The following is a 21,104-nucleotide window of genomic DNA, read 5'->3' as shown; positions in this document are numbered from 1 at the left end:
CTGCAGCCCCCCCCTTACTGACTATTCCCCCATGCACTTTCACTTCCCTGATTTGCACCCAGAACGGGTGCAAAGGAAATGAGAATTTTCCATGGTGGGGGGGGGAGTGTCAGCCAGGAAGGTGCATCGCCACCCACGAAGGCTCCCCGTCCTGCCCGCTTTGCTCCTTGCAGAGGAGGGTTAAAAAGGGGGCGACGAGCCTGCGCTCCCAGGGAGGAGGGAGGCAGTGAACTGCGGGAGAGCCCGGGGCAGGCACGCTTCCTACCTGCGGCTGCTTCGTGTGCGTGTGCGCACGCGGGAAACCAGGGAAGCCAGTCCACGTGCAGCCCTCTAGTCTCCAGCTCCGGCAGAACTAAGGGCTGCTGGGAGCTGAGGGTGGGGCTTCGCTTCCAAGAGGAAGCAAGCCCCCGCCCTAACTTCCCTCCCTCCCTGTCCCAACCCAGGCGCTGAACATAGTGGCTGGAGGGAATCAGACAGTTGTCCCCGGGGGAGGCTGAGCACCTTCCTGAAAAGTTCGGGAGGAGCTGAAGATCCTCCGCCCCCCCATAGATTACGCGCCTGCTCACATTTACATTTAAAATGTACAAAAATACATGATGACATTTCAAAATACCATAGGCCAAATTAAATGTGACATTGGAGTGATTGAAGTCCCAATTTATTTGGTCCTAAAAGGCAGCTAATGGGGAACCTGACAAAGATCTGGCGCCTTAGCACTGTCTCTGACTGAAATAGCCTTTTCAGTCTGGATTTGAGCCCTGATAGGGTAACTCCCCCCAAAAAAATCTACCTGTTTTGTGCTAGTCTTTTTCACTGCCAAATGAAACCAAGTAGGGACCATTTTCTAACCAGGAAACAGCACAAGGGAGGAGTGATAACCCCTTCCCCGCTGTTGCAGACTTAAATCTGTATTCTCTCCTCACACCCTCTGTGTTGCTTTTTGTAGTACCAAATATTTTGGAGGAATTCCTGTCATAGAACATCACATGTAATCTGATCCTTAATAGGAAAGCACTACCCTATAGGACCTATAGATCCTAAATGTTTTGCCACTAGGTCCCAAATGCAGGGAAAGGAATTTGAAAACCTGGGTCTGAGGAGCTGGTTTATCCCACTCTGCCTCACCTAGTTAGTAAATATCCTGCTGGATCATCTAACTGAACATTCTTTTTCCAGCAGTGACCAGTCAGAGGTCTCTAGGGCCTCACAAACAGGACATGAAAGTGATGGTCATCATCACCTGGTTTTGGCCCCAGCATCTGGCACATATGTAATGCTCCATTGTGAAAAACAATGAAAATCTAAGTACTCTTAAATTTCTGGGTCAAAACCTTACAGGAAAAAAATTACTCTTACTTAAATGGAGGTCTATCTTTATGACAGATATGTTTGTTTTGTTACAGATTTACTCTGCCACAGGCTATTTCTGAGAAAATGACTAGGATCCAAAAACTCATGTAGTTCTATGAATCCATGACCATAATGACTTCAGACATGCTCCTGAAACAGCAAATTCCTGTGTCACATGCTAGGAACCAGTTTTGCAATTGAGGAAACTCGCAAAGCTGTTTATCATATAGAATAGGCATCAGCTATTCTAAGAAAGAAATCAAATAATCTAGTTGGCTTAAATAAGCCTCTTTCAGAAGCCTAAGCAGTTTTTTTGGATCCTGGCCAATATATTCAGCTTTGAGGATACTTACTGCACTGTATTAAATACCCCTGCCACCGCAATTCCTTCTCTGAAACTATTCATTTCTTTGATCCATAGCCTAGAAATGGATGAAAACTGCAGATTTGACTTTGTTGCCATCTATGATGGCGCAACGACAAACTCTGGCTTAATCAAACAAGTATGCGGCCTTATCAAGCCAACATTTGAGTCTTCTTCCAACTTTATGACTGTTGTGCTGTCTACAGATTATGCCAATTCTTACAGGGGCTTTTCTGCTCACTACACAAGTATATCAGTACCAACACCACAGCCCAACAGTAAGTCTAATTCCATTGTTGTGTGTCATGCAGTCTTATAACTGAATGTGGAGACTAAAGATTAGTTTACTAATTACATATTTTTGCATTTTTCTTTAATTATTTATATTAAGTGAATTCTCTGTGCCTAATTATACTGGAACACATATAGGTGGAGGAAAGAAGAGTAGCAGTGAGTCTCAAACACGGCAAGCAGTAAGGATACAAACCTTACCCAGATCTGTCCCACGAGGGAAACCCCACAGAGTTCAACAGAACTCCACCTCTCCCTCCTTCCACCCTCAGCATGCCCAGTTTTCTGGGTAATGGGAGTTTTTATGTGCCTTCTCCTTCTGCACATTGCAAGTTAATGCAGATCTAAAAGTCATGTGATTTCCACAGTGTTGACAGGAGGGTTGGATGAGGATATGGAAAGAGTAGATAAGTGTCTTGTTTCCCAGACTACCTTGGTTGCACTACACACCAGAGGTACACTGGTGTACTATATGCATTCCATGTGTGTGTGTGTGCGTGCGCACAGCATGACATCAAAATTAGTAAAAAAAAAAAGTAAACAATTGTGCAAAAAACAAGTTGTTGAAAAGCAGAACAGTAATTATAAAAAAATTATACTGTTCCAAGTTTAAATAATTCTGTAATTGCAGAACTTCTTTGCAACTTCTGGATAGATGATTTTATTTGTATGCATCCAGGTTGCATTCAGCATGTGGCCAGGCAAAGAATTTGCATATCTTCTGCACTGAGATTCTAGCAACGTCTCCATCTCTTCAGAGAGGCGGTGCTAGAGCCCATTAAGAACAAAGAGGGCATTACTCTAGTTGTTTTTTTACTTGTATGGTTATATTGGTTTTTCCCTTTTTTGTTGTTAGCATCTCTCACATGTTCTTCAGACATGATCACAGTCACCCTCAGCAAGTCTTATTTGGATTTACTTGGCTATAATGAAAATGACTTGGCGCTGAATGATCCTGCTTGCAGGCCTAATGCCTCAAACCCAGTGATGTTTTCGTTTCCATTCAACAGCTGTGGCACGATTAAAGAGGTAAAAAAAAACAAACTAGAAAGCAAGCCAAAGCCAAAATAATCTAAATCAAACTACTGTGAGCCTGTTGTCTGCCAGCATGAAGTAGTGGTTAAGAGCAGTGGACTCTAATCTGGAGAACCGGGTTTGATTCCCCACTCCTCCACATGAAGTCTGCTGGGTGACCTTGGGCCAGTCAATTCCCTCAGAACTTTCTCAGGCCGAGAAGAAGGTAAAGATGATGGTAAACTGCTTTGAGACTCCTTAAGGTAGAGGAAAGCAGGGTATAAAAACCCACTCTTCTTCTATTTTCCATCACATTGTTCTCCTGACAGTTTAGCCTCGAGTCCCTGGACCTGACCCCATCTTGCCACTGCCCTTTACACCATTCCCCTCCCCACTAATTTTTGATCTAATTCTTTAAAAGATTACCTACCCAAGTCCAAACCAGCAAATTATGCTTATGTGCTAGCTGGCAAGCAGTGAATGCCACTTTTCACTTTGAACTTCTCTCAGTGCACGTTTTTCATGCAGATCAGCAGCACTATAAGAACCCTATTTAAGGGATGCAATAACAAAAAAATATATATTGTTAGGGACACCATGAGTGTATCTGAGGAACATATATGTCATAGTGCAGACAGGAGAAACAGAAAAGGGACAAAGCATGCTGTTGTGCCTTAATCTGTAATTTCACAAATTTTGCAAACACTGTAAGATCCACTGAAATTAATGAGCCTCGTATCACTGTGCTTAATATTCTGTTAGAGAGTAATGCCAAGATCCAAAGAGCACCATATAGTTTAACATATTTGTTTTATTAGAAAACCAGTGGGTAAGCTGCATATAGAATTCCAGCCTTAAGGCCTCACAGCACTTTTCAAAATGCAACAGGGCACTCCCACTTTCCTTGCAACTGCATGGCTTCATGCTGTAATGGAAATAATCCATAAATTCTGGCAGTGACTTGGTAGGACGTTGACAACATCCACGACATCGCTTTCATGGGCAGCAGTTTGCTTCATCAGAATTGATAACATTATGTGTTGTTCAAGGATTCAAATGCCAATTATCTGAAGAGATTTTTCTCATGTATAAATGAACAATCACCAAATATCTGATTCTGAACTAAAAAGGATGGATCAGTCTTCAGTCAGTTAACCGAATATTTGTTACAATAAAGTAGGGACACTTGATCGTTGCTTTTCGTTTAATTGTGGAAGTCTAAAACTTGACCTAGGACTCACTTTTTGACAATACACTTCCTTCATCAAGAGTGGCATTTGTATTACATGTTTTATTCCTGTTTTATGCAGAGCCAAAATCACACCATTTCTTATACCAACACCATCACAGCATCTCCAGCAGGTGATGTGATCACCCGCCAAAAGCGTGTTGAGATTATTGTGAAATGTATAATGGAAAACAATTCAACTGTAGAAGTCATGTACATAACAGAAAAGGATGTCGCACAGAACACAACTGCTCTGGGTAGATACAACCTCAGCATGTCTTTCTATGAGTCTGATTCATTCTCCAGTCCCATACCCAGTTCTCCATACTACGTAGACTTGAACCAAACTCTCTATGCACAAGTCAGTCTGCATTCCAGTGATGCTGATTTGTTAGTGTTTGTGGACACATGCATAGCATCACCAAACTCTGATTTTGGATCACCAAACTACGATTTAGTCAGAAGTGGGTGAGTAATGTAACAGTTAAATAATAATTACAATTTAATTCTGTGTGGAGCAAACAGGAAAATGTCCATGTTCCTACCTAGAGAGAGAAATCACGCATTGAAACATATCAAATTTTTATTCTTGCTTGTCTGAAGAAGGTAGGGTAATGTATATTGTTCTCTCCTCCTCCATTTTATCCTCACAACAATGCAAGCTAAGATGGAGGTGTTGGAGTGCTTGGTTCTACATGAATTTTTAGATGTAGTGGGTGTTTCAGATACATGGCAGAATGGGGAAAATCAACGGGGTACAGTCACCTCTGGTTATAAGCTCTATAGATAGGTCGGCCAAGTGGGGGCGGGGGGCGGGTAAACCCCCGCTTTGGAGGCCCGATTTCCACCACCGTGGAATCGGGCCCCGGGGGGAACCCCACCCCGGCGTGCACGTCACCAGGAAGTGACGTTATGACACCGGGCACACTGGGGGCGGAGCCACGGCCATCCAAGGAGAAACTCTATGGTTTCCCCTCGAATGGTTGTGGCCCTGCCCCCAGTGTGCTGCGGCGCTCTCCGAGATCCATCCGTGAGTCCCCGCTGCGGAGGTAAGTTATACTTGGCAATCCTATCTATAGACGGGGAAGCTTTGTATATCAAAGAGGACATAAAGTCAAATAATCTAGAAAACATTAGAGAAATGAACTCCCCAACAGAATTGTTATGGGTAGAGATACTAGGCCCTAAGGGTTACCTAAAAGTGGGGATATACTATCACCTTCCTGGTCAAACCCTTGAGGCTGATCTTGTGATGGAGAAGGAAATAAGGGAGGTGACTAAAGCAGCCAATTTTGTGGTACAGGTGACTTCAGTTATTGACTAGGGAAATATATTCAAATCATACTGTAGAAATGAGGCTCCAAGACATAATGACTGTGCACTGAAACACTTGGTATTGGATCCAAGGCCATTTATATTGTTCATAAATAATATGGAACTGGGTGATGGAGTGTAGTGGTCAAGTTTGCAGATGATACAAAATTATTCAGGATGGTGAAAAGCAATGTCAACCGTGAAGAGCTCCAGAAGGATCTCCACAGATTGGATAAGTGGGCAAAGATGCAGCAAATGAACTGCAGTATAGGTAAGTGTAAGGTGATGCAGATTGGAACAAAAAAACCAATTTTAAATATATGCTAATAGAGTCTGAACTGGCTGAGACCAAAAGACCTTGGGGTTGTAGTGGATAGCTCCATGAGTGTCATATGCAACAGCAGTAAGTAAGGCAAACGCTGTGCTGGGTATTATTAGGAAATGGATTGAAAATGAAACAGCCAGTGTTATACTGCCCTTGTATGGATTTACAGTGCAGCCTGTTTGGAATACTATGTGCAATTCTGGTCACCGTATCTCAAAAAGGATATTGCAGAACTGGAAAAAGTACAGAGGAACACCTTTCCTATGAGAAAAGGTTGACAACTCTGGAACTTTTCCATTTAGGAAGAGATGACTAAGGAGGGACATGATAGAGGTTTGTAAAATTATGCATGAGGTAGACAAGAGAGACTTTTCTTCCTCTTAAAATATTAGAATTCAAGGGCATCCACTGAAGTTGATGGATAATATATTCAGGGTGGACAAAAGGAAATACTTCTTGACATGCGTGAGTCATAGAGGATAGGTCTATCAGTGACTACTAGTCATGACAATTTAAGGGAACCTTCATATTTAAAGACAGTAAGCCTCCAAATACCGAGTTTTCCCGAAAATAAGACACTTATATTTATTTTTTCTCAAGAAGACACACTAGAGCTTATACCACAAATGCATAGAAATCCTGCTAGGGCTTATTTTTTGGGTAGGTCTTATTTTCGGGGAAACAGGGTACCTGTGTCAGGAGGCAACATCAGGGGAAGGCCTTGGCTTCTATGCCTGAGGAACCAGAAGCCACTGTGTGAGACAAGATGCTGTCCTAAATGGACAACTGGTCTGATCCAGTAGGGCTCTTTGTGTGTTCTTAAGTCAGGCTGAGAGACTATGATTGCCCCATGGTTACCCAGCAGGCTTCATGGCTGACAGATCCCAGTCAAACATGCTTACCATTCCTTCATGCTGGCTCATGAGTGGGCAGTGGAGAAACAGGAAAGGTCTTGCTACAGAAATGGTCTTCAAGAGGGAATGCATTAACTGTTTAACAAAGAGCCCATGTTGTGTAGTGGTTAAGAGTGGGGGAGTCTAATCTGGAGAACTGGGTTTTATTACCCACTCCCAGGGGTCGATTCAGGGGGAATCGTGGGAGATCGCTGTTCCCCCGGGTGAGGGGCGGGGCACATGACGAAGCCCCGCCCCCTGCTTCCGGTCAGGGTAAAATGGCGATTTGACGCACCCTGTAAGTGCTCAGGGTGGACGGGTGTTCCTTACAGCAGTTTGGACTGTATTTTGGTCCAACGCGGCTTCCTCCAGGCAGGGGGAATGACTGGCAGGCATCAAGACCCATGGGAGAGTTGAGATTGGTGTGATCAAGTCTCAGAGGAGGTGTGTATTACACTTTGATCCCCTCTCCCAAAGCGGGCGAGCGCATTCAGGGGGTGTGGCCTTATGACACACTTCCGGTGATGTCATGGGGTGTGGCATATGCTAATGAGTTCCCCTAGCTCTTTTTCTACGAAACGTCCCCTGCCCACTCTACATGAAGCCTGCTGGGTGACCTTGGATCAGTCAGTTCTCTCAGAACTCTCTCAGCCCCACCTACCTCAGAAGGTGCCTGTTGTGGGGAGAGGAAGGGAAGGAAACTGTAAGCCACTTTGAGACTCCTTAAGGTAGAGAAAAGCAGAGTATAAAAATCAGTTGCCTTCTTCAAATGAAGAGCATGGCTACTTTGGCCATAGGTGCCAGCATATGGAAAGACACCAGGATGTGGCTGGAACAAGGAGACAAATGAAGCTGACTAAACTAAGAGTTAGCTACATAAAAGTGGATGAAAGGATTGCTTTAGGATACATTTTTAAAAAATAATTTGGTTATTAATGTTTTCACTTTCAACTATCAAAAATTATTTTTAACATTTATCAATTTAAATTGTAACCTTTGTTTTAAGAAACTATCCTATAAACATGTTGAAAATTCTGTTGAATTAGTCCTATTGATTTGCTTTTTCTTCTAATAATCTTGGGATATACAGATACCTTTATTTAGATTTAGAACACAGGGAGTCTAATACCCAAAGGACTCCCCCCCCCCCCCAAAATATTAGAAAAAGGGAGCACAAATAATTGGTATTTTGTCTCTTATTTGTAGCTGTTTTGCAATGGAATCTAGGAGTATTCTGGAATTGGTATATTATAGCTGCATTCAGACATCAGGAATGCTTATTCAGAGTGGGCTCAAATATGACACGTTTCTGTAGTTGTACACTCCGATCATCCTCCCTTTGTACACAGATGGTGAATGAACGATTCCTGATTTTGAAAGCCAATGAACAAAGTTGATTTTGCTGTTTGACTGAAACCTGGTAAAATTGGAGGTAATTTCTTTCACAGAAACCAGGATTTAGAAATCTGGCTTAGAATCTTAGTTTGATTTAAAAACAAACTCCAAGTTTGCCCAGGCACCAAACTGGAGCTTGACTGAAGTCACTTAATACCCACAAGCTTTCATTCGCACTAGGGGCAAGGGAAAGGGAGAACAGCAAGAGGGAAGCATGGCAACAACTCCTTACAAACAAACTTGTGTCTGCTCAAGACATCTTAAATGCCGGCAGGCAAAAATGGACAGGTGGCCTAATTCAAGTAGAATTGTTTTTGTATCATCACCAGCAATACACTTCGGTTTAACAGGTCCTCTCAGTTTTAAACATTGATTTGGGAACCTCTGCATAGAACTTTCATTTCTGGTAAATATCTCATTTCGTTGCAAAACAGGATCAAGCTGATCTGATCTTTTCAAGCTAATCACAAAATTCTATTACAGCTGTGCCAAAGATAACACATACGTGGCCTACCCAGTCCTTGAACATTATGGGAGGTTCAGGTTCAGTTCCTTCAGATTCCTGCGGAGCCATCCATCTGTTTACATCCACTGTGAAGTTTTAATTTGTGACAGCAACGATTCTAATTCTCGCTGCACTAAAAACTGCATCTCTCGCCATAAAAGAGAGATTTCGTCCTACAAATGGAAAGGGGAAGCAATGGTGGGACCTCTCAGACTGAAAAGAGATCACAGTTCTGTAGATCGCTCAGGTAGGTACAACACAGGCCTTGCTTCTTACTTTTCATTTTACAAATGCAGATTTCACTGTCTTTATAAACCAGGCTTTACAAAGAAAGATCTTTAGTAGTCCAGTAATTCAGCTTGCAAAAACGGAACAAAACCACTGATGGGCAGGGAACTAACGGTTCATCCCCTATCCACATCCAACCAATAAAAAGAAGCTGATCAAAGTGAAAGGGGATGTATTAGTCAAATAACAATTGTTGAAAAGTAGTGTTGATTATAAACCAGGATATGATTAATACCAGTGTACATGACTGAGGACATTTTATATCCAGTTTATCTTTTCCCCCTACATTCAGGTTCTTCTGCTCAAGTACATCCTGAAAAAAGCCAGGACGGGCAGGCCAACGGCCTGTATATCCTTACCTCTCTTGCGTTGGTAACAAATGCTGTCCTTCTGGTTGCTCTGGCAGCAAAGCATTTCATCAGCCGGCAACAAGGATACAGATATCAGAAACTGCAAAGCTATTAATGGGCATATTGTACCAGCTGCTTCAGTTTGAATCCCCCCTCTTTACACAGACATGCTTCAGAAGATTGTGTTTTCAGAGACCTACCTTTCCATGAAATGTTACTTATTTCAAATAAAGCATGTAAACATCCGTAATGTTAGATAAAACTGAAAATGCTGGCTGAAACAGGAATTAAGAAAAAAATGTGCCTATTTGGAAGGGCAGATGGGCTGGAAACTACAAAAACACTTTTATTTCTGTGTGTGTACCTAGGAGGATGTATGCACAAAAGCACGGCAAGTGATTTCTGTATTTTCTCCTTAGCAGAATATAAACTAAAGAATATGACAAACACAGATAAATTAAGTTTCTTTGTTCAGACAATTTGGTTTGTTTCACAATGCTGCAGAAACTCAGTGATGAACAGTATTTATACTAGAGTATCATACTCAATTTCTACAGCGTATGGTAATACAAGATGATCAGACCAAGGAATGGGGCATACACTTTCAGAACGACATGTTAAGGTTGCATGATAAGTTAACAGTGATAGAAACATCCCCACTCCACCCCCACCATGCCTTCCAATCTAATATTTCTATATTACTTGGAAAGATACAGTATTTAAATAACCAAAATAAGGGAATTAATTTTAATTTTACTATGTGTTGCTTGTTACAGCTAGGAAACTAATTAGCTATAATGCCATAAATAACTTTTTTTTAATTTTTTGAGTACATCTCCCATTGTTTAATAGGAGACTGATAAAGATTCCCAAAAGTAATTTTTTGGAAATGTTTATGAATAAATATGTATAAAGTAGATGTAGAAAAATTCTTTCAACTGTAAAAAAATTGTGTTTTGCAAGTTACAGGTATACAAACATTAGCATACAATACTGGGGGGGAAATGCAAAAACAAGTACAAACACTGAGGCTTTAAATATTTGCAAGCTCACAACCATGAAGTTTTGAAAGGCTAGCAAAATAAATACTTGACATTGGAAATTACATTAAGATCTTTCAAAGACCGCCTATATATTCCCACTAGAGTTTCCTTCTTTTGTAGGATCATGATCTTGTGCAACATTTTTGGAATTCTGAATCAAACCCATTATTGCAGCCACTTTAGAATCAAGGTGTTCTTGAAGTTTCTGCACACGCATATCAATATAGTCTGTTAATCTCTTCTCCATCATTTCCATATGTCTGGAGATTATTTTTTCTAGGTAGAGGCAAATAGGCTGTTGTTCCACTCTGTAGGAAATAGACGCACAAATGTTACAAAGACAAAACAGTTTTTAAAAATACACTCTTTATCATCTATTTTAAGATGCTTCAACAGGAGGAGGAGGAGGAGGAGGAGATTGGATTTATACCCCGCCCTTCACTACCCAAGGAAGTCTCAGAGCGGCTTACAAACTCCTTTCCCTTCCCCTCCTCACAAGAGACACCCTGTGAGGTAGGTGGAGCTGAGAGAGCTCTGGCAGAAACTGCTCTTTTTTAAGAACAGCTGTGCCAGAACTATGGCTTGCCCAAGGTCATCCAGCAGGTGCAAGTGGAGGAGTGGGGAATCAAACCCGGTTCTCCCAGATTAGAGTCCGTGCACTTAACCACTACACCAAACAGAAGGTAATCATATACAACAATGGGGTCACGGTGTGAAAAGTACAAGAAAAATAATCAAAAAATCACTGTGACAAAAATTGTCATCCAATAAAATACTTGTTCATAACCTGTTTGTATCCGAGTTACTTATTAAGAGAAGTCAATGACCATCTTAAGCAGATGGCGAATTTGTCTGATGAAGCATTTTAAAGGCTCAGAACATCATGTATAATATACAATCAAAGAATCTTAACATATGTTCATACATATTATGTTAAGAACATAAGAACATAAGAGATGCCAATGTTGGATCAGGCCAAAGGCCCATCCAGTCCAACACTCTGTATCACACAGTGGCCAGAAATACCAGTGCCATCAGGAGGTCCACCAGTGGGGCCAAAAGCAATAACTAAAGGACATGTTAAATCCAAAAGCAATAACTAAAGGACAGAAACCCTATAAACAAGTCCGCTTCCATGTAGAGAATATGCAATATTGTCCGACGCTTCAGCCTTCAACGTGAAAACTGTCAATTGCAGTTATATCAATCTGGCCAAAAAGCATCTAGATTTCCGCCCGTTTCATTCGTAGATTTCTTGATAGCCAAAATATCCTAAATTATATTCAATATATTCTCACGCATTCATGATCTGGAACCTGTGCCTGCAATGTCACTATAAAGAATTGCCAATCTGTATAATCTCTCCAATAGAGGCAGCAGCCTTCCCACTCTCAATTATTAGCAAAAGGGTTCTCTGTAGTAGATCCACAGCTCGTTTTCTGTTAAATGTAGGGCATTTCTGTCAATGGAACAGAACTTTTCTGCCTCCCCCTCCCTCCCACTGCAGCCCACTCAGATCCCCAAAATACTGTTGCTGGGGGAGAAGCAGAAAAGCTCCATTCCATTGACCAAAGGGTCTGCAATTAATGGGAACTTTAATTTGAATCCAGATTAAAAAGCAAACATTACCTAAAATAAATCCCAACTATTCTATTTTTTCATTGTCAGAACCAGTTGAGGTATAGAGTCTAAGAACTTGCACTGAAATCATATAAAACTCAGCAACACAAATATTTAGGACTAGAGGCAAGTTTCAGTAAAAGCAACATGAACAAGTGCTCAGAAAAACACAAAGATTTGCTCCACTCACAGCCCACCCCTGCATAAAACTGCCTGCTGTCTTTGATGGATGCGCTTAAAACAAGGATACAGGACAGATCTAAGCTCAAGAGGTCATTTTTTCCCTAGAGTTCCTGTATCTAAACATTAGATAGTGACAAGGATGGATTTGTTAGAACAACTCTCATGATCCTAATGTCCTAAGCTGCCATTCTGAGATCCTGATCAGGCAGTTCAGTGCTCAGTTCTCAACCATGTATAATAATCCAACAGCCCAAGACTAGGGAGGGAAGAAAAATTACTTTCTACTTAATATTTATCTGGGGCATTGACCTGTTGAGACAACCATATCCTTCCATCAGGATAAAAAGTTTACATACAATACCAAGCCAAAAACTCACCGAACAGTTTGAGCTGTGTCATCTTCAGACATAGATGCAGACTTGTTCTCATAGTGTTCATTCTTTTCATCTGTTCGCAAGCGATTTACTTGACCACATACAGTTTGAAGAAATGGAAGCAGAAATGTAGAACTCGGTGTATTTGAGTTTTCATTTGTTTGCTCTTGTAAAAATGATGACACCAAGCCTTTAAAGTCATTTTGAGAAAGTATGGTATTATGCTGTGGTGTGAGAACCAATGGAGGCTGAAAAACATTATCAGTGCTAGGTGTTTGTTTGTCTATGTAGGTTTTTAAATCCCCTGGAATTTTTCCAGCTGTTGAACCAGGTTTAAGAGAAGAGGGACCATTCAGCAAGTGGTTTAGTCTTCCAAGATCAGATGCCTTTTGCAATCCAGCAACAGCATGATTGTTTCTAAACACAGATCCTGTTCTCCCAAAGATATTTTGTAACTTGTTTCCAACAGAGAGACCATTCTAATGGAAATAAATTGCATGGACACATGAACTTGTTATATATGACACCATATAAGCACATCTGTGAAGCACAGCCAATATGCATCTGTTCAGATTTGTCCACCTTGAACTGATTCAATAACCTTGGACTGCATTTTCATTACTGTTGTATCACCCCTCAGTTTGGTGGATTATTTGCTGTGTGTTATTTAACTATTTCCTATTGAACTATAGCCTCAGTTCTTGTGTTTCTACAAACCCTAACTATCAACATAATCACTAACACAGGAAGACAATTGAGTTAGGGGCTTCTACAGAGTAAATATGGAGAATAAAGAAGAAGAAGAAGAGATTGGATTTATACCCCACCCTTTACTACCCAAAGGTGTCTCAGAGCGGCTTACAAACTCCTTTCCCTTTCCCTCCCCAGAACAGACACCCTGTGAGGTAGGTGGGGCTGAGAGAGCTCTGACAGAAACTGCTCTTTTTCCAAGAACAGCTGTTCCAGAACTATGGCTTGACCAAGGTCATCCAGCAGGTGCAAGTGGAGGAGTGGGGAATCAAACCTGGCTCTCCCAGATTAGAGTTCGCACACTTAACCACTACACCAAACAGGCCAAAGAGAAGGGGAAGAAGAACAATTTATCCTAGATGTGTGCTTCATTTTAGGACAAAGGAAAATGGCTATGGAAGGGGAGAATATATTAATTTCTATTAGTTTTTTCATTGCCTACTTTTCAGAATCCTAGATATGATTGGGGGGGGGGAACTTGTATCTCTCTTAATTATGCTGTTCAACAAGGCTAGGAGGGCAGGCATATATCAGTAGGGACTAAGTCATTACACAATAGCACCAATTTAGTTTTATAGTCTTAGTCTAGATCACATGTAAGAGAAGACTCTTTAATCCAGACACTGGCTGGGCCCATGGACAGGAAGCTCATTGGGGATACAACTGGTGTGCTAAGCACATAGAAATTAGAGGGGAGGGGAGATATGGTATTTGTTATTTTATTTTTGGTTTTAAACTGAAAATATTTTTAACTATTATTGTAAGCTGCTTGAACCATGAGGAAAGTGGGATATAAATGTTTTTATAAATAAACAACCAAACAAATACATTGGGGACTCCTCAAAGGCCCTTCAATATGCGGGCTCTCTCTCAGTCACCCAAGTGCATCATTAGTATTTTATAAGCAGTACCTTACCTTTTGTTGAAAGTGAACCATATCCAGGAGCTGCTGAGCACCAGGTGACAATTTTGATCCCATAGACTCCATTATAGCTTGCACTCTGTCCAAGTCAATCCCTGATCCTAATGCAGAAAAGTTTGGCATGGGTTTCATAGAAACTTGCACTAAGATTCTGCTGATGAGCACTCTGTTTTTTTCTTTGATGGAAAGTAGCTAGCAAAGAAAGATACACACTGTTGTAGTGAAGAACTGGTGAAATTATTAAATTAAGTTTGTTAATTTTTATACAAAACACCCGGAATCTAAGAGACAATTCTTAAAACTCAGCAAAGACACAAGCATCTTCTACAGCTCTGATTATTAACTCCAATTGGTGGTGGGCCCTCTGTCAGGACACAGAGCCCAGCAGATCCCGGATCATGACTATAGCTGATGTTAGGACTGATACAACCACAAGAATCTAGGTATATAAGCAGATCCATAGAGATGAAGTAGGATGCACCATACTAAAACTTATGCTACATTAAAATTAGCCTGAAAATCATTTGAATAATCATTCCTCAAAGTGTGGCTATTCAGAGTTTGTATAAATTCTGTGACATGTGGCAGATGCACCCATTAACACAGCAAAAATAAGATCCAGAACCAATGTTTACTGAATAATGAAAGGCATAATCAGGGAAGAAATGATGGGCAGATGGGAGGAGGAAAGCTGCTGAATCTTTTGCCCCATAATTTCCTCCCAAACCAGTTTTCCCACAGCTGGGCATATATCCAGAAGCTAAACTGAAGCCAATGGCCCAGGGGCAAAGGAATGGCCATATTCATCAGCATTTAGTAACTGAGGTTTAGAATGTGAAAGGAAATACTCTCCCAGGATAAAGTAGCCATAGGTTCTGAAGACTATTGGCTTGCCCCTGGTGCATGGTTTACTTCTGCCATCTGTCTGTGGTTTACAGAAATTACTCCTCACCTACCTAAATTCCTTGACTCTTATTTCTTAAAAAATTGGAATATTGTCTTTAAGAGGAAGATATGTACTATGCCAATAGGAATAAGAACCCTATGGCCAAAATGCATCTCCTTATTAAAAAGAGAGGAAATTTATCTCTTCAAGTATAAGCTACAGCCTTGTATCTTTCTTCCAACACCAACTGGCTAGTTCAGATCTAAAATAAATATTTGAAAAACATGATTCCCAAAGTTAAGAAATAATTTATGGTACTTCCTACCTTAACTTTACAAGAGGTTGTGGGGCAGTCCAATTTTAGATATTTTTTGTATAATGTAACCTGGTCATTTTTTCTAGAAAATAAAATAAATATGCTGTGAACCTTCTACAGAACAATGTTAGATTAATTTAACAACACAACATCGTTAGTTAAGTCTATTGTGTTTTTCAAGATAATACTTGCATTTGTAATACCCAATATGAAATATTTCTAGATTTACAAATGATTGAAAATTTCAGCATCTTTGATGCTTTCTAAGTAATTTGGATAAGGCCAGATACCTTATCAGCATCAGGCACAAGGAAAAATTGCTTTTGCATGTGTGTGGTACAGACACTCATCCATTTAAGTTTGGTTCCAGTGTATCACCATTTGGACTATATATCTCATATGTACATGGCCCCATCCCACAGAATTGCTGGGAGAGACTGACCAGACATGACCAGATAACCTTCCTTTTGCAATAACCTTTAGAACTGAAGCCAGTTACCCTTGCCTATCCATACACAGTCTGATTACAATCCGTCATCTTCTCTACCACTTCAACCTCTTGATATTGGAGAGCAGGGCTTCTTTTCTAAACTAAAACAGAGCTTCCCAACTAGCAGAAAAGTTTGCTTTCTGCCTGTTTGCATTAAACTAAAAACTATCTGCAAGCTAACACCAATGCCCAAGTCAGTAAGGGAAACAAAACCCCAGCAGCATTGCCTTCCACAATGTACATCACAACAGCACAATACCATAGTCAATATCCAGCTCTTCCATCCACCCCCCACCTTATTTAATCCAATGGCAACTCATGAGCATTTAAGAGACATATCTGTATACTTTACTTTGTTGAATACGCCAGTGCTTCCTGTCTCTAAAAACAGTATGGAGATGTCATCTTAAAAATGTCCTGCTCATTAGAAATAACCCAGCCTAATTGTGCTAGGTTTAGGTTATATTGTTATGTTATTGTTATTGGCAAGCAAGAATTGCCTCCAGATGGACAGGAAGGGAAAGGTTTTGTAAACAGGAATGAACATAATTCTTCCCTTTTAGACCGGCAATGTGCCACAAATGAATGACACACAGCGGACAGGCAAGCTGACTAGTAAAAAGGCTTGTGGAATAATGACAATATTGTAAGGCTGTAATAGTGATGTCCTAACTCAAAATTCGACTGAACAATCCAAAAAGAAAAAGCTACTAACCTGCCATTTTGGATAGCAAGGACTTTTTCTCCTCTACCAGTTCCACAATATTCTTCTCCTATATATAATTCCATGTTCCGTGCTTCGCTAATAATGCCAAGACTCATAATTTCTTCAGAACCATGGGGATCACAATGCAAGTAGAGAAAACATGGAGCTATGTTTTCATTATTTAAACATCCTTCCAGAACCACAACATTCTCACTATAAAAAAGGTTGGGGGACATCAGATTTTAAGTTACACAGTTTAAAGTGTTTATAATTGCAGATCATAGAAGTATAACTTTTTCTCTTCGGTATAGTTCACAATAAGCTGTACTTAACAAAAACAGTAGGGATGGGCATGGACCCATCCACAGACCTATTTTTGTGACAGACTGGGACCCAGTTCATGGTCCATTTGCCTAGTCTGTGCATTTGTAGTTTTGACGGACTGCCCACGGACCATGATTTTTTTTAGGAGGTCCATGGGCCAGACATGCTGGCGCCCAGGGAACTCTTTCAAGCTGTGCCACCATTGTGGCGTGCCGCGAGTGAGTTCAGGAGGCATTTAAATGGACGTTTTGTGGTGGAATATGAGGAAGATGGGGTTTGGGGAGGGGAGAGAACTCAGCAAAATATAATGCCATAAAGTCCACCCTACAAAACAGGTGCCTCCCACAAGTCCTTGTGGTTTCCCGCTTGTACTTATATGGCCTGAACCCCATACCTGCAAAATGCTAAGAATGATACCCCACAGACCTGTCACTGTATAATGCAGCACTACATATATTTGATGACTGAGCAACTCATAAAACATTTCTCATGCCAGAAGTAGACTGTAAAAATTATGTTAAGCAGTTCAGTTTCTTACGTAAAACATCACATTTTTAACTGTCTTCGTATAACACTGGGCTGTAAAGCTTTTGAGTTATAAATTCATATATTAGATTTACACATTCAAATTTTTAATTTTCACATAACTGTCTAATTAACCTTTTTAGTGGGTTTAAACTGATATAAAATAGCATCAGACAATTTACCCAATTCAATATCACAACTACGTGAATACAATTTCTAGTACTCTGCTTTTGTCATGAATTTATACTAAGTTTTCTTGGACATAATTTGGCATGAGATTACTCTTTTCTATTAGGGTGGGCTACGATACTTTGAGCTAGAACTAAATCTAGACACCAAGAAGATGTTCAAAGAACCATACAGCACCTCCTTCTCCAAAAGTATTAACGGACACTGTGATTACTCTTTTCTATTAGGGTGGGCTACGCTACTTTGAGCTAGAACAAAATCTAGACACCAAGAAGTTGTTCAAAGAACCATACAGCACCTCCTCCAAAAGTATTAATGGACACTGTACAGTTGACAGCAGCCAAGTCTTTGGAAGAGGCCATATCTTAGCAGTTAAACACATACTTTTATTATAGGAGATCAAAGATTCAGTCCTGGAATCGCCAGCTAAAAATATCTCATAGCTAGGAAAAACCTCTTCTTTAAATACAATAAAATAAAACAGAAATCAAGTGGCACCTTTGACTGTGTTTATTCAAGGATAAATTTTCATGAGTCAAGTGCACATGACATGGAATTAAAAAAAAAGAATTTTATGAAGAACCCTCCCAAACTCCATGGAAGAGGGGAGAAGGAGCTGTACCATACAAACCTGTTGTAAATCATTGTGTTAGTTCCTGTGAAAGGGACTGGAACAGATGTGGTTGTTATACAGAACGAATGAAGGTAGAGGTCAGAGGTTGCAGCTTCTCAAAACAGAATAGATAGGAATTTTGAATATGAATAATGTGCACTGACCTACCTATGGATGTGGCTAAAGCAGCATACCTGCAGGGAGCCAAAGCCTATTTTAAAAATGGAATGGTAATGTTTCTTAATTACTGCCAATATCCAAACTGTATAAAATGACAAGCAGGATTGGAGGTGATGACCTCCCTCCCATCTGAGAAGGGGGCAATAGTTTGTGTGAATAACAGTAGCAGAAAGGTACTGTTGAAGATGGGTCAACACACACCCTGAGGATGCAGAAAAACACCCTTCATCAACGTGACCAAATACAACACTGGGCAGACCACCTTTAAATAAAATAAAGCTTGCCTATGTATGACAAGCTGCAGAAACGTTTTTTGAGAGTAGTTAGTTTGTGTGAATAACAGTAGCAGAAAGGTCCACACACACCCTGAGGATGCAGGAAAACAGCCATCTGCCATCGCCTCATCTATGACACTGTGTAACCATTTCATCCTTTGCCGTCCCGTCTTCTTTGACCTTCAATCTTTCCCAGCATCAGGGTCTTCTCCAGTGAGTGCTCCCTTCTCATTTGGTGGCCAAAGTATTTGAGCTTCAGTTTCATTATCTGGCCTTCCAGGGAACAGTAAAACAGCTAGATTGCAGCTCAGTAGTACCTAACAGCCCAACAAGGGTTTCAGGATATAAGTTTTCGAGTGTCCAACGAAACGGGTCTGATGAAGGGAACCTGGATTATCAAAAGTTTATACTCTGAAAATCTTGTTAGTCTCTAAGGTGCTACTGAGATGGAATCTAGAAACTAGGCGACCAAAGAGAGAACTCGCATATCATACACCATTAACAGAGAAGGTGGCCACACAGAAGTAAAGGAGGAATAGTTACAGACCTCGCTAAGCCTTAGGTGCCTCAGCACCAGAGTAGTGAGAGAGGGAGTCTGCAATTTCCACCCTTCCTAGTCATCACACCAGTAAAGAGCATCTCAATTCACTCCCCCCCGAGTTCGCGCAGTGACTTCTTTTCTCGTTCATCTAATTCTAGAGGACTTTGGGCCTCCATCCTGAGGCAACCCTCCCACACCCACCCATTCAGGCGCCTTCCTCACCCGTTCTGCGGAGGGCCCAAAAGCTCCTCAGCAGCTCCGACTTTCTCCTCCGAGACAACACGCAAGACGCTAGGCAGGCCCGCGCGACATTCCCAAGAGGAGGAGGCTGAGATTCTGGGGTCGCGAGTGGTGGAGTCGTCAGTGTCGGGCGCGTCTTCGGGTGAAGGAGTCGCCGTCAGGCTGCCACTGTTTGCCATGGTAGCAACGGCGGTCCCTCGTCGTTGTCGTCAAGCGGGCACCGACCTTGGCCAAGCTCCGGCAACCAGGGCATGGGATCCTCAGCGGTGGAACCAAACTGAAGGGACACGTATTCTTCGCCGGACGTTATTCGCAACAGGAACTTCCGTTGTTGTGTGGCTACTGCCTTCACGGACACAGGAAATGCGGTCGACCGTATATTTAAAACAGGGGGGGGGGTGTCTCTTCCTGTATGCCTTATGAGGAAGTGCTAGAGGGGCAATCGCTTTGCATACAGACCGGATTTCCTGGTTACTTTTGATACGGGAGTGGTGATCACTTGTATAGAGTTGCTGGAGAATTCCGGGACTTTATGGTTATAGTGAAGTGGCAGCGGCGTGGGTCTCCCCCACCCTCCCCATAGAAGCAAAGACAGAAGTTTATGCTCTTTCGAACTCAGGTCTTCTTTGGTGATGTGGGTGTGCTTTGTTTAGAGGTTGTAAACAACTGCCTTGCAAATGATTCTTACAAATAGAAGAACTATTGTGGGACTTGGGGGAGGCAAAGAAACAACATGCAGGGAGGGGAGAGTTTGAAAAACTACATTTAGACATGTGTTTTTGTTGTTCAGTCGCACAGTCGAGTCCGACTCCTTAAATTACAGAGGTTATGCTTCATTCCTCAAGTGGTTAAGACGCTGAACTGCAGGCTGTGGAAGGTCAGTAGTTCAGCAGTTCGAGACCCGGGTGCTGCATGACGGAGTGAGCTCCCGTCTCTAGTTCCAGCTCCTGCCAACCTAGCAGTTCGAAAGCAAGAAATTGCAAGTAGATAAATAGGTACCACTTCGGTGGGAAGGTAACAGCGTTCCGTGCGCCTTGGTGTTTAGTCATGCCGGCCACATGACCACGGAAACGTCTTCGGACAGCGCTGGCTCTTCGGCTTTGAAACGGAGATGAGCACCGCAACCCTAGAGTCGGATTCGACTGGCTTTCGAGCAAGGGAACCTTTACCTTTACCTTACTTTTGCCAAGCATATATGCCTTTTTGCCTCTATCTGGAATACTTACGATTTTATATACATCTTGCAAAACAGTTTCTTTTTCCCAGACCACAGCTTTGCTTTATCAGCTATGTCTAGACATCTTGGTTTGTTACCCAGTTTGCCACATCCTCATACTTTGACTAAATTTAACTTAACGCTGCACACAGCAATGTTACAGTATAACAATGTTTAAGCACTAAATGACTCTTGCCAGCTTACCTATCAAGCATAATAATATTCTTCACATTTGATCAAAGGCAGTATATCTAGAGTAGTAGCCATTACCACAAATATTAAACAGGAACTGTATGCCATTTTAAACAAGGTTTTATTCTAGCACTAGGCTGATACCCATGCTTCGCTATGGTATTTAAGTTCCATAAATCCAGTTATAATACTGATGATGTGA

At 41.4% G+C, this 21,104-nt stretch overlaps 3 protein-coding genes across 3 annotated transcripts in view; 2 read left to right on the top strand and 1 right to left on the bottom strand.

The window, feature by feature from the left end:
• Positions 1-9,432, top strand: part of LOC107116292 (deleted in malignant brain tumors 1 protein-like) — a 149,372-nt gene extending 139,940 nt beyond the window's left edge. The window contains 5 exon segments of the mRNA XM_015418191.1: positions 1,772-1,992; positions 2,862-3,034; positions 4,330-4,715; positions 8,658-8,926; positions 9,260-9,432. Coding sequence (XP_015273677.1) covers positions 1,772-1,992; positions 2,862-3,034; positions 4,330-4,715; positions 8,658-8,926; positions 9,260-9,432 — 1,222 coding nt within the window.
• Positions 9,433-10,281: 849 nt separating this feature from the next.
• Positions 10,282-19,798, bottom strand: LOC107116295 (chromosome unknown open reading frame, human C10orf88). The gene is made up of 6 exons (XM_015418195.1): positions 19,477-19,798; positions 16,617-16,820; positions 15,421-15,493; positions 14,204-14,401; positions 12,541-13,016; positions 10,282-10,668 (listed from the first exon to the last, which is right to left on the bottom strand). Exons 1-6 carry the CDS (start codon positions 19,671-19,673, stop codon positions 10,446-10,448), a joined length of 1,371 nt encoding a protein of 456 aa, XP_015273681.1. The 5' UTR covers positions 19,674-19,798; the 3' UTR covers positions 10,282-10,445.
• Positions 19,799-20,068: 270 nt separating this feature from the next.
• LOC107116293 (disintegrin and metalloproteinase domain-containing protein 9-like) overlaps positions 20,069-21,104 on the top strand; it is a 43,541-nt gene continuing 42,505 nt past the window's right edge. The window contains 1 exon segment of the mRNA XM_015418192.1: positions 20,069-20,128. The gene's annotated coding sequence lies outside the window, so the exon portion shown is untranslated.

This window comes from Gekko japonicus, unplaced genomic scaffold, assembly GCF_001447785.1.
Source record: "Gekko japonicus isolate JY-2015 unplaced genomic scaffold, Gekko_japonicus_V1.1 scaffold2340, whole genome shotgun sequence".
In the NCBI taxonomy this organism is placed as follows: domain Eukaryota; kingdom Metazoa; phylum Chordata; class Lepidosauria; order Squamata; family Gekkonidae; genus Gekko; species Gekko japonicus.
The sequence above is the reverse complement of the archived record's forward strand: the minus strand, read 5'-3'. Positions and strand labels throughout refer to the sequence as shown.

Bases quoted from the DNA above. Each gene is read 5' to 3' on its own strand.
- LOC107116295 (XM_015418195.1), bottom strand. From the start codon at position 19,673: ATGGCAAACAGTGGCAGCCTGACGGCGACTCCTTCACCCGAAGACGCG. The intron at 13,017-14,203 runs GTAAGGTACTGC...TATTTCCATTAG, and splicing joins TGGTTCACTTTCAACAAAAG to AATGGTCTCTCTGTTGGAAA. The intron at 10,669-12,540 runs GTGAGTTTTTGG...TATTTCCTACAG, and splicing joins GACACAGCTCAAACTGTTCG to AGTGGAACAACAGCCTATTT.